This window comes from Trypanosoma brucei, chromosome 4 (genome assembly GCF_000210295.1).
Source record: "Trypanosoma brucei gambiense DAL972 chromosome 4, complete sequence".
In the NCBI taxonomy this organism is placed as follows: domain Eukaryota; phylum Euglenozoa; class Kinetoplastea; order Trypanosomatida; family Trypanosomatidae; genus Trypanosoma; species Trypanosoma brucei.
The window spans coordinates 38522-52066 of NC_026737.1; the positions used below are offsets into that span (position 1 = coordinate 38522).

General features: G+C 45.5%; 5 protein-coding genes across 5 annotated transcripts; 1 reads left to right on the forward strand and 4 right to left on the reverse strand.

The window, feature by feature from the left end:
• On the reverse strand, positions 1-951 carry TbgDal_IV140 (cell differentiation protein, putative; the record flags this gene model as incomplete). Its single annotated transcript, XM_011774297.1, has 1 exon — positions 1-951. The coding sequence occupies one exon, from the start codon at positions 949-951 to the stop codon at positions 1-3; it is 951 nt and encodes a 316-aa protein (XP_011772599.1).
• Positions 952-2470: 1519 nt separating this feature from the next.
• Positions 2471-9709, reverse strand: TbgDal_IV150 (phosphatidylinositol 3-kinase tor, putative; the record flags this gene model as incomplete). The annotated part of the gene is made up of 1 exon (XM_011774298.1): positions 2471-9709. One exon carries the CDS (start codon positions 9707-9709, stop codon positions 2471-2473), a length of 7239 nt encoding a protein of 2412 aa, XP_011772600.1.
• Positions 9710-10171: 462 nt separating this feature from the next.
• TbgDal_IV160 (hypothetical protein, unlikely) lies at positions 10172-10516 on the forward strand (the record flags this gene model as incomplete). The annotated part of the gene is made up of 1 exon (XM_011774299.1): positions 10172-10516. The coding sequence occupies one exon, from the start codon at positions 10172-10174 to the stop codon at positions 10514-10516; it is 345 nt and encodes a 114-aa protein (XP_011772601.1).
• Positions 10517-10670: 154 nt separating this feature from the next.
• Positions 10671-11327, reverse strand: TbgDal_IV170 (proteasome beta 7 subunit, putative; the record flags this gene model as incomplete). The annotated part of the gene is made up of 1 exon (XM_011774300.1): positions 10671-11327. One exon carries the CDS (start codon positions 11325-11327, stop codon positions 10671-10673), a length of 657 nt encoding a protein of 218 aa, XP_011772602.1.
• Positions 11328-12363: 1036 nt separating this feature from the next.
• TbgDal_IV180 (hypothetical protein, conserved) lies at positions 12364-12702 on the reverse strand (the record flags this gene model as incomplete). Its single annotated transcript, XM_011774301.1, has 1 exon — positions 12364-12702. The coding sequence occupies one exon, from the start codon at positions 12700-12702 to the stop codon at positions 12364-12366; it is 339 nt and encodes a 112-aa protein (XP_011772603.1).
• Positions 12703-13545: the final 843 nt, after the last annotated feature.

The window sequence follows — 13545 nt, forward strand, 5'->3', positions numbered from 1 at the left end:
TCACGCACTGGCATCACCGCCTTGTGGCTTTCCACCTGCGAGAAGCGACTCGTGAAGCTTCGTGGCGCCCGCATCACCGATATTTACTAACAACTGAAGCAAATTCCTCACCAGTCCCGTATTACTCTCAAGTGCTTGTTTGTAAGTGGCATTACGCAGGGCTTGTGGTAAACAACGGCTCAAGGCCTCACGTCCCCTCTGGTTCTCAGAAAGACGGAGGTAGCAGCGAATAATGTACCTTAACAGACGTGTGCTGCAATCTTTTGATTCCACCAATTTCCCCAGCACCGTAGCCACAGCCGTAAACCGTTCAGGAGTTAGGCATACATATTTCAAACCTCCCTCTGAGTTAAGGAGCCTCTGCACGATAAATGTCGCCAAAGTTTTTGAAAATTCAGTTCCAGACTCCATGATGTTGAGGCAAAGGGGAAATATCTCCGTGTTGAGAAGGTACTGAACAACATCATGATCATCTGTTTTTACAAGAGCGCCAATAACACCAAGGGAAGTGAGTCGCAACCCTTCAGTCCCTTCATTCATCCCACGGAGAAATGGGTAGAGGAAGAGACACATTTGTGAATCGAGAAACATGCGTCGAGTGGATTCATGGAAAGCAACAGCTTGCAGAAGAGTCAACACGCTGCTCACACGATTTGCCATTCCCTTGGCAAGAAGATGAGGTGTACTTAACAAGGGATAGACAGAAATTATTTCCTGCAATAGAACTGACATGATCCCCACGCCATACCACAACGCAGGTCCGAGGTGATGATATGATTCGCGATCTTTTGCCAACTCCAAAATGGAATTCTCACGCGTCTCAGGTTTGTAAAGCCCTTCGAGGTATTGAAACATACGACGCATATCCTCCGAAACGGGAGGTTGCTGCTTTGCTGCAGCCTGCTGTGGTTGATAAAACCCGTAAGGCAAATACGCTTGGGTTTGGTGCATGGTCACGAAAATCCTCTACAAATAAAAAAAATAAAATAAAACAAGAACGCAAAAGGGGGAAAAAAACTTGCGAAATCAAAAAATAAAAAAGAAAAGAGGGCAAATGAGGGAAAGGAAGCATTGTAGTAGTGAATAAAGAAAAAATGGGGAGGGAGAAAACAAGAGAATCCGTACACATTTCACACAGCCTCACAGTAGCAACAAAACGAAAAAAAACACTGGCAGGTCGTCCACATACGAACATGAACACAAACGCAGAAACGGAAGGCGTGAAAGTCACTCAGTTGACAAGTCGCACTTTGATTACCGAGGCAGAATAGGCATGCGGAGGAGTAGATGATGGACAACTTAAATGATGCAGTGAGAAAACAAGAAGGGAGGGAAAATAATAACGAGATGACAGTGCCTTCCTTTATTTTAAAACGATAACGGGAGACCAGCAGTTTAGACCCTCTGTGATGGGGAAAACAACCGGTGCTACAAAAACCCGCAGGGGAAAAACCAAGTCTTTGAAGTATCCCCGTAATTTATCTTCCCATTTCCTTTGTTCTTTCTTTTTCTCTTCCCCCTTGCTTGCCTTTTTCTCTCCTTTCCATTGTTTTGCTTTGCCCTCTCATGAAACGACAATTTCTTCTCCGACACGGCACGGTACGGGCCAATACTATACATCGTGCAAGCCTTTATCTACTTTCTGAAGGATGGATAAAGCCATACACTCGAAAAAGACAAAAAGCAAAGCAAAACAAAACAGAATAGAACAAAGAGTCAGCAATAAAAACCACAGTGGCCCTATATTCACTTCCACACACTCAGCTCATGAAAACACGCTAACGCAGCAGAAGTGAACAAGGAAAGGGTGAAAAATAAGACAAACGTGAAACCGACACGGGTTTCGAATTAACACTCGATGGCAAACACGTTTCATACGAACTAAAGGCCGGTTCATCCATCCCCCCCACTCACACACACACACCTCGTCTTCTTGATAAGTTCCACTTTTATGTCGATCATATTCATAAATCTTTACTCAAGTCGGGTATATCCTGCCACTTGAAGAAGAAAAAAGACGTGTCCTCCTTCCTTCACTCACCAGAGGTTTAGCAACTCCATAAATGTTCCCTTAAAGAAAATGCAAAGGCTGCACACAACACGTCCCTTAAGCACGATTAAAAGCGAGACACAACCCAACTGCCAGTCGTTTTTTCTTTTTTTTTCCTTTCCTCTCCCGTTTACTCTTTTATTGCTTTCAATGAGTTAACCAAACTACTAAAGAGGCGCCACCCCCGCGCCCCGCGTAACCCACCTCTTGTCCACACCTTCACTCCCGTCTGCCACAATCAAAACAACATAACATAGAGCAAACGAACCACAACAGAAGGCGCAAAAGAGGATTTCCCCTTATCCAAAAGGCTGAAAATAAAACAATAGGAAAAAACAGACACGTTGCCACATAAGCCAATACCAACAGTGTTGTCCAGCAGCACTTAACAACATATCAGAAGTGAACCACAACAACACTTTACCAGAACGGATACCAACCCGCCCATGACTGAGCGACGTTAGTAATATCTGTCGCCTCAACAATCAGCCGTGCAACCTGTACTTTTGGATCCGTACTTTTGGTGTCGCCTTTTGTTCTTAAGAACTCCTCCCCTTTCAGCTTCGATCGGACTCGCTGAAAGACCTTAACACCTTTATGAACCACATCGTCATCCGGTATGGATGCACAGCGGGTGAGTTTGGAGTCCACAGTGAACATATCGTCCCTTACAGGTGCACCAGGAAATGCAACGGATGACATCCGCGGCCCCACCGCTTCACTTTGTTCATCAATGTTTTTATGTACTGTAGAGTCCCCAGGTTCCTTTTTCATGTGGTTCAATAACCTCCAAGAGATGAGTGGGTCCTGAATAAAGGCCTCAAGAATGGCAAGCACGCTTCGGCTTCCATCGCGCAGAACGCACATGGCGGTCTCTGCGATTGAACGAAATGGTCCGTCGACACCAAACACGTCCAATGCATTGCGTATCATTCGTGTCAAGCGGAAGGGCACCCTTTCAGGGAACATTTGACGTGTCATCGCAACTTCAAAGCAGTCACCAAAATCGATATGGACAAATAACCCAGACGTACGTTGAATCATCACATTGTTGGGGTGCCGATCCCCCAAACCGAGAATATAACCAACCATACACGTGGTTGCCGAAGATGTTGTAAACACCTGCCTTTGCTCAAGCCACATCTCACAATTGGAAGCTGAGGCCCACATTGCTTTTCTAACATCGTGACCTGAAGTATGATCTGCAAGGAACTCCATCACCTCAACCTTCGATATCATCGTGAGGTGGTCGTAGGTTTTTGGCCTATCGCATACAATGATTTGATTCATCATGCGCAACTCGAGCTCCGGTGGAATACCACGAAACTTCCTGTACTTCGTCACGAGCGTGTGTAACGTGTCACAGCCGCTAACCCAACCAATAAGACCCACCGTGTCCTTGAGTGGTGTGACAGAATACCGCTGAATCTGGAATCCAGGATTCTTGCAGGTTCTTGAGTCCGTCATCATGAGAGTGTTCACAAGTCTAAAGAGTTGCATTACCCTCTCATCAAGACGCAGATCCTCACGACCCTTCAACAAATACTTTTGTGCTTCTCCATCCACTGTTGTGACGCTAAGCCTCTTAGGTCGCTGTTTACTTCCAATCACAGTGAGTGTGCCGTTAAAGGAGGCAATACACCTTACCGCACAATCCTCGGATGGCATCGCATCGGGGAGTCCCACTGCGAGATTTCTTGCTTCAAACAGCTTTGGACTACAAAATGAAAGGTGCAACTTACTTTGAGACCTTATCTGTTTGTCGATTTGTTGATAAACTGCATGGTAAATGTTCCAAGCCGAGTGAAGGTCAGCTATAGATCCCGTTCGGAGGTATGATTGAAGCCACTCTTGGGCCCTATCAAGCTTGTTGCCGAACTTACAAGTAAACTCAGCCTCGACAATAGTATCTGTGGAGAGGTGCAGCTTCTCGTGCAAAGGAAGAAGCACGTCTAGCATACCTTTATAGTCGTTTCGGTCAAAAAATGCGGTAGCGGAACATTCCAGCATATGATACCACTGCTCATGCAAGAGGTCCGAAGTCCGCACCAACTCGTCTACAAGGATTCGCCCCTGGTTAACCACGAGAGGGTGTTTGCTCTGCAGTTTGTCAAGAATTATATTTGCGTACTTCCTCCGCCTCCTAGAGTTGGACATTGCGCACAGGTTGAGGGGATAAATTAGCGAGAGTGGACAATCAAAACTGACAGTTGTTAGAATCTCCGCGACAAGCTCACAGCTGCCATCGGAACCGGAGTCCAGACGCGCAATGAGTTGCGGAACCACCAATTTCCAAGCGCGCGGCGACACCTCGAAAACCCGCTTACGTAACTCCTTCAACCCACTTTCCTGATCACAATGACGACTGAGTAAAGTGAGGAGCTTCAAAACATCCTGAATAATGGTGGAATCTGAGTTTCCCAGTTTAATGCTCTGTATATAGCCTTCAATTGCGGCTGCGCATGTGGCGTCGGAGAATGTGACATCGAGCATCTCCGCATTCGACTCCGCAAACATGCGCCACGCGTGGAACCATTTAGGGCAATAAGTTGTAGCCGCCTTGTAGCATTGCACAGCCTCAGAAAGTTCTGCACTGCTGCCAAGCCTCGCATAAGCGCTCGACAAGAGAAAAGCGTTCTCATTCCTTGAGTGTGTATCGATCATCCTCTTCAGCAGGTCACGCTCGAGACCATAAGAACTCTTTGGTCCAAGCTCACCGTTTGCAGAGAGAAAACTAATGTACTGCATCACTACACGGGGGTTTGCGTTGCTGTGCATGAGCTGTTCCGATGTTGGGCAGCGATAACCCAACAACTGACACAAAATGAAACGCTCGTGTTGCTTTGCCTTCTCGCGCCGACAAAGATTCACAAAGCGAAGACGTGTAGCAACGTCCTCGCCTGGCGGAATGAGCAAGCCACGCACCCCGAGGACCTCCTTCCATGCAGAAACTGTAGAGGACATCATCTCAATGCGTTGGCTCCACAAACGCAGGACGCGGCTCAGATGATGCGTTGAAGACACCACCTCCGCTCGCTTTACCGTCACGATCTCCTCCAATTCAGACAGCTTTTGCGCAATAACGAGACCTTCGTACGCGCGAGTGTACGATTGATGCAAAAGCCCTGAAAGATCCTCTAAAAGTAGCTTCCGTCCCTCATTGATTGCCGAAGTTGCCTCTTCGTAGCGGCGCTTGTGAATGCTAAGCGCAGCACGCGAGACATGGTACGACACAGTATCGTTTAGTTGCCAACGCGTGGTGTCCTCCAGTGTATCCCACGCCTGTAGGCGTATTGAAGCATCAGCGGCGCACTGTGACACGTAGAAAAGGGTGTTTTCTTCCCTCTTCTGCTCGTCCCTACCGTTATATTTTTGAAACAGTACCTTCCACTGCTCAAGCACTGCATCATAATCACCAGCTTCGCTTAGTGCGTACAATGTATTAACCTCATTTTCCATTTCAGGGTCTAACTTCACATCCTCACCATTGAAGGAACTGTTGGCATCCGAGCGGGAACGACCACCCACCCCACACATTCGCCGGAGAGACTCCTGCCGCGATAACCACTTCACTGAGTACTCGTCGCTACCATCCGATTCACTACGCTCATTGTCAATACATCCTTGTAGGAGTTTCAAGCTTTCTGAATGTCCAGTGACCATAAGAAGCCCCGACTGCTGCAATTCACGGTAAAGACTAAACAGGTACTTCGCTGTCCCCCGAGGATCCTTCCTGTATGCCGCTTCGCACCAATAGAGAGCCTTTGCGAGCATCCCCCGACCCCATGCACATCTAGAAAGAATACTGGGAGCAATGGGAAGTGCCATCCCCACATTGTCCATATATTCCGCGACGGTGAGGAGAGCGGAGACCACCTCATCGGGTACAGCGGAGGACTCCATGGCTTGTTGTAGAACCTGGAAGAAGAAATCGGCGAGAGACGAGCGAACGGATGCACTCGCAAAGTTCCAGAGGGCCCGAAACGCGTGCGGAGCGATATCTTGAGTGAACTGGGGTGAGCAATCCACCAGTGGCGAGGTGTTAGCAGTCAGCGGTAGCGAGATACACCGAAAAACTCTGTAAGGGGATTCCTGCATGATGACACAAGAGAAGTCATTGAGCCACCTGAGCCATTCCTCCTTAGTAAGGGGAGCCGTTCTGGTCGTGCTGATGATCAGCTTCTCAGAGAAGGGAAGGGGGCGCTCTCCATCATCAGAATTCCAGCCCTTCTCGTCCACATTTCCCCGTGTGCTCAACACCTTGTCCAAATCAGAGACGTGGCGAAGGGCGATGCCTTCACACTCCTTGAGGAGTCGCACCACTTGCTTTTGATGTTCTGTTACAAAACCTTTACTCAAGGTGCAAACGCCACCCTTCATTAACGTTCCATGGAGGGTAATTAATTCGTTATTTGATACGCGAAGGGTTTTCAGTGTCCGAAGCACCTCCGATGAATATTTGACAAACTCGCTCTGCAATACTGTCATTAAAACGCAAAAAACACTCATGATGCGGCTGACGAACGCGTTTTGCTCCGTCGCCCTCATAGATGTTGAAAGCCGAGTTTTCAAACAGCTGAGAAGCCCGCGAACAATGAGACCCGCAAATTCATCAACGTGAAGGCGGAAACAAACCACACGGAGCGTCGTTATGACAGACAACGCAAAATCAATGGGACACCTCTGTGCAGCCCGCAAGAGGTTGGTGACAACCGTCTCCACGCACGTTTTCAGTGTTTGTGTATGCTTCAAGATGTACTCTATGATGGCATAGCGTAAGGACTCGGATGACTCAATATCGTTAAGAGCGTCAAACTTGATGGGGGACATCCGCATGTTGCTCCTCCTCGATTCCGCCTTACCGTCCGCTTCAAGGGTAACAAGCGTAAGAGCAAGTCGGACAGCAAGAAAACGATACTTTGACGATTTTACCCATGACTCATCAATCAAATTGTACAGTAAATGAGCATGTGAAAGTGCCGCCACCCCAACATACCTTATGATCTGCGTTAGTTCATGCAGCAGAGTGCCTAATAAACGGCACGCACTGAGTTCACTCACGGCACGAACCACTGGTGGAATCACAACGGCAATTTCTCCCCGCGAGTCGGGGCATGATTCTGCAATGTTGAGAATCGTTTGAATTCCCACACGCAGTACATTATCTTTTCCCCCCGAAAAACGCTTCTCACTTAGATCCAGCAGAGAAGCGATGGAGCGTATAACCACACGGCAACACATGGCATGGCTAAGAGTGCTCGGCTCGTTTCGTTTCATTTCCTCATGTCTGCAAGTCCGATTGACGACTGTGGAATGGAAAATGCTGATGTCAAGTGCGCCAATAACTCCGGCGCAGCGTAGTGCCTCAAGACGAACGTTCAAGTCCTCATCGTTATTTTTCACGATACCGCTTAACTGCTGGTAAAGATGAGGGTACACCTCATACGGCGACCGGCCTTCGATCTGCGGGCCCAGTGTAGCGGACAGGAACCGAAGACACCACAAACGCAACTCAACAGACTCGCTGTCAAGGGGTAGAGCTTTGAGCAGCATGTACGCACGGTCCACTTCTACTCTGAAAATGGCATCGGTATTCCCAAAAAAATGGGCAGCATGCGCTACTGACGTACAGCAACGCAGTAGATGTTGCAAAATAGAAGAGTGGATGTTGACCGTTGAGAAATGGTGCCCAAGTGCTTTGATGATACCATCCGCGAAGTTCATGACAAATTGTGGTGCGTTGGATGCGGCTGCATCCAGCAGTTGAAGCCCACTTTGCACGGCACCTGTGTTGTCGCTAGTGGATACCGTATGTAATATCTGAACAATTTGTTTGCGAAATATTGGTAATATGTGGGATGGGTCGTGAAAGGTCATGCGGCAGAGCAGTACGGTGGCAGCTACCCGACAACTTATATCCTCATCCCCAAGTGCAGCGTAGATCGAAGTCACAAACTGCACCTCCTTCAAAAACGGATAAAATGGTTCTGTAAACGAAGAGAGAATTCCTTTCCTAACGACCGGGTCGGGGTTTGACAGCCCAACCACAAGCATACGAGACAAAATTACATCAACACATATTCTGCGTGCCATTGTAAGCTCACCCTTAACACCAGGGGGGATTAGCAGCGTGCAAATTGTACGAACTGCCGCGGTGCGAACCGATACACTTTCACTGTCGATGAGGGGCAACACCGAGTCCCGCAAGAAGTCACCCATCAGCTCCGAATCGGAAAACCCAAATTGGACTAATGCATCAAGAGCAACTGTTATTTGGCTCTCAGTTGGTTCTGACTCCACTTTCATGGTAATGGTACCCTTCGAACCGGGTTGCTGACGAAACGGTAGACCGCACAAAGTTACGGAAATCATATCCAACAAACCCTCCTCTAACCTCGATCGGTACTTAGCGCTAGACGACGCTATGATGTGTGGCATGCTTTCGATAAGGGGCAGCGACAATCCCCAACGAAATATGTTTTCTATGCAAGGCTCGATGTAGCTCTCCACATCGACAGGTGGGCATACATGGCATATCACTGAAAAGCATCTGACTGCCTCCCAGCACGGTTTAGATGACTTCCCAGATACGTAACGCACAGCATTGCATGTTTCATTGACGAACGGACGAAACGCCACGTCTGTAACCAATACAATGATTTCACTGAGCATATTGAACGACGCGGCAACTTGATAGCCGTTCTCAATTGATTTGAGAGCAAAACCAACCGTGTCCTTCAGTTGATTGGTGATGAACAACGTTGTGCTATAGCGGCACAGCACGATAAGGCAGCGAAAGAGAAGTTCTCTCAACTCAGCAATGTTGGTGGACCCCCCAGTCATCACATAAGGGACCAGCATAATGGACATATCCTCGTATCGAGGTTGAGATGCAGTTCCCACTGAAGTCATCACCACAGTTTCAAAGGCCAGCAAGCCAGCCATGTTGCTCTCTCTAGACTTCGCGGCGAGATTGAACTTGAGTTGATGAAGCAACGAGTCTACCGTTTTCTTCCTGTTAACTGGAGATCGACTGCAAAGTAATTTTCCGCAATCCATAAAAAGCAGATGCGAAATCTCCCGTATCATCGCATCTGAAGAGGCTAACATACCCCACAACTTTTCAAATAAGGAATCCAACATGTCGAGAATTCGCATAGGAATTTTAGTCACCACCTCCTGTAGCATCAACAAGGCGCACACTCTCTGTGCATGAGTTATATTTTCCTTCAAATCTATTGCTAAAAAAGCGCCCTCCACCTGCTCTTGAACGAAGTCCGACGTCATACTCGTCACGAGTGTCTCTCCAAAAGCACGGGAGGCGACGAAGGCAACTGACACGTCCTGCACATGAGTCAAACAAATGCTAAGATAACTATTGCACTGAGATACCTGATTGGCTGTAAGGTCTAATTGCAGCAACGTCGCCAGCGTCACGAGCGCGCACTTGACCTCTGCTGTACCACCCTCAACTACATCAAAGTTTTCCAAACAAAACAATAAACATGACACTAAATTTTCATATTCCTGCTGATTCTTTCTTTGATTATCTTTTGCCTGCTTAACAACCTCAGCGGCGTAAATGACATCACATTTTGAAGAAACCGCAATTGTCCGGATGAGCGCCTCCACTTTCCGCGCATCGTACCCAAGTGACATCCTTGGATGTACGCAAGCACAAAGAAAGAGATGATAAAGAAATAGAAAAGAAGAAAAACTATAGAATTTACAGTTATAGAGGGGGGAAAAAACGCACCTATATGATTGTGTAACCTTACGTTCAAAGAAGCAGATCAAGTAATTCCCCTTTCCCCTCTTTTTTTGAGTTATATGCTCCTATTCGTTACAAACTCGCAAAGACACAAGAATGCACATGCACGCATATACTTTCTGGAAGCGAGCGTAGGTGTAAGTACAACTTGTGTGTTTGTGTTTGCGCACGTCAACGTGGGTACTCTACTATGGGCCAAACACTATAACCTTTTCTTTTTCCCACCCCAAATACACACTTTTATATGTTCTTACCTCTTGCTGTAGGTGAGCCTCTATTCACTCTATTTTATGGCAGGCAAGATATGTGTTAATATTGAGGGGTGAACGGTGGGCGAAAATATTGAATTGATGGTATCAAGTTTACGGAGAAAGAAAATAATAAGAAATAAGTGCGTGTATTTATCGAAAAATTGTATGATGCAAAAGGGCATTGAAAGTAACGAACACATAAAGGAGAAGAAAGACTGCAGAGAAATGTCGGGAAAGGGTGTGAGAGTGGGAACAAAAAAAAAAAAACAAAATCATCGAGGAGAGACAGACAGAAGAAAAAATGCAACGCGCGAAAGCCACACAGAACTGTGGCATCCAGCCATCCCTCAAACCACACAAACGCGCCTCATATCTTCTTTTTCTTTCTCTTCTTCTCTTCTCCTCTCCTTTTCTTCTTTCCTTTGTGTTTTTTTTCTTCTTTGAGGGGAGAGGAGTTTTTTTTTTTCCATCCGTTTGATCATCATGATGTTTGTTCTCTACTTACTTCTCTTAACATTGCACACAAACAAAACAAAACGAAACAAAGTTACGAGCTCCACCCACCCCTCGTGCTTGTTTCCTGCGCAAATTACCGAACTCATCGAATAATGGCTGTTTTCTCAAAGCAGAACCCCTCGTACTCCCAATTTGTTTCTACTTCAAACGGCTTGCCAATCTCCACAGCGTCATTTGTCGCATCTGCAATTTGAAACTTGTTGATGGCGCGGCACTCCCGGTAGAAAAGAACACGAAGACAGTTTTTGATAACCTCCACCGCCTCCTCACGTGAGAGTCCACCAGGTTTTTCAAGCGCCTTCCGTAGTAGTGGAATTGCAATATATGCTCCATATCCCGTAGCCACGCAGTCATCCCTCCATTGCGTCCCCACACTGTCAATTCCACCAAGAAATGGAACTCCTCCTTGACAACCACAGACAACAAAACTGCAAAGGCATGGCTCAAAATTGGAGCGTTTATGGTAAATATGCCGGTGGAGATAACAAAATATTTCATCAGGCCTAAGCACATCATTGATGTATCTCCGCTGTCGCTCCACATGACTCTCAAGTTGTTCAGTCATATCTTGAAAGTCAGCGTAGTCGCCAGTAGCACACACGGCGGTATGGGGGCCTATGATTTTAATACGCGGGATATTTGGCCATTTCGCAAGGGATCCATACGATAAAAGTGTGTCGCTAGCCAACAGGACACCACCGTTATATTTCAGACCAATAACAGATCCTCCAGATGCCATAATGGTGCGCAATAAAAAAGAGGATGTGAAGTGGTTTCTTTACAAATATATATATATATGTGTGTGTGTCCGTGTGTCTTTGTTAGTTTGCTCACTTGTATTTCTGCCTCTCCTCCCTCTTTTTCTCTCTTACGATGTATATGTGACCTGTTCGACAGGGCAGATGTCCCTAAACACAGTTGTTGTTTTTTTTTTTGGTTTCGTTTGATCTGTGGCGCGGCACTAATATAAAAATTCAAGAGGGGTTTACAAAAAGTTTGTTTCCTTTTACTTCCTTTTCTTTTCCGGTTCTTCAACTACCTTTTAACTGAACCATATCAAATAACGGGAGGAAAAAGAGAAAAAAAGAATGAAGAAAGGAAGAAAATAAGAAACTCAGTGGCACCATCGATAATGTTAAAGATGATGCAGTTAAAGCATACGGAAGGAAGAGAGAACCAAAGCAGTTGTGTTGCTTCAACTAATAAATCACAATAATAATGATGACCGAAACAGTGAAAAAAAAAAAGGATGAATAAATGAATGAGTATGCGTTTGTGCATACGTAAGTGCACCTTCACACTACGCCATGACACAACAATTTACAACACGTATCGCCCTATTCTAAAACTAAAGACACTCCTCCGACCCATCACCACACACGCGTGAGCTAAAATTCTCCCTAAACATTCAGCATTTTCTCCTCCCCCTCCCCTACTTTTTATATTTCATGTGTTCCACCAGTCACACGAAAAAAAAAAAAGAAATATCAACACCTACGAATGCTCATTCTCTTTCACTGACTAACGTTACGTAACAAAAATAGTTACAGCAATATCACAAAATACGAAAAAAAATGAATGAATGAATGAATGAATGGATAAATCAATCGACCACAATTGAAAGTTCCTCTTCCTTCATTTATTATTTTTTTTCACTTTCCTGCATCCTCATATAAAATTTCTTTTTAAAAAAATTTTACTGGCGTTGCGCCACCCGCTACTTCACCTAACATGTTCCTAAACTCACACATTGTACTAAGTGATGTTGTAAACCATTATCGTCTATCCGGCTGAATATCGCTATCAAACTTCTCTCCCTCTAATATCATAAGTTCCTGCGCCTCCCGTCTCAAACGCATGCGTCGCAATGCCTCTTCACGTGCCCAATCCATACGACTGTTTAATTTTGAATAATACGCCCACATGGCAAATTCAACACCCACAATTCCAATTCCAATATGCCAAATTTTTTCCCATAATGGCCAGTCATCCCATTGGTAACGGAAAGTTGCACGAGGGGTATAAGGATACGGGTCACCATCACCCCATGCAAGACGCCGGAATTTGGAGCGACGAAATGCCATTTTGGCCATTTTTTGGTTCCAACCAGTCATTTTGCTCCTACGGTGGCTACATCATAATATTTATAAAAAAAAATGTTCGTAGTCAAGTGCAAGTTACGCCAAAACATAAACACACACACACACACGCACCAACAAACAAGAAAAAAAAAGAAAAAAAAGAGAGAGAAAGATGTGTAGGAAAACAGAAGGAAGAGAAAAAGGTACAGTCACGACAAAAACAATTACAAGAAAAAAGAGGGGGGAAAACGCATGATAGAAATCGATAAGGGAGGGAAGAATGAGCACAATCACCTGTCCGACGTTTTTTTTTCTTCTTTTTTAATTTCTTTTTATTTTGTTATGGCTAGAAGATCTCACATATTCTTCCACGCCATACACCAGCAGTTCGTGGTGGATACCGTCCTTCTTTTCTCCACCTTACTTCAGCTTTGTTCTACGAAGTACTCTTTTTTTTTTTCTATTCCTTTTTCCTTCTTGTTATCATTTTCCTTCATTTCAGTATAAGGAAACTCAGCTAAATGATATAAAAAGAAAAGTTTTCGGAAGCGGCACCAGCTAAAATTATTTTATTTCATACGCAGCCAAATACACACACACACACACACATATTTCCACCCCCTTTTTTCTCCTTCTCAGCAGCCCAAAGACCAGCATACCCCTGAGGAGCTTTAGCGACTTGTTTATCCTCACAGCAAGTAAAACAAAAAAGAAAAATGCCTTCCGTACCGTGCCGTGTCAAACAAAAGAAAAAGAAAAGTAGAAAAAGAGGAAAGATGAAAATCGACGACCTTAATACGAGCATTAGTTTCCTTTGCTTTTCCTTTTTCTTAGTATGATAAGGGTCCTATTTTTTTTTTTCTTGCTTGACTGTTT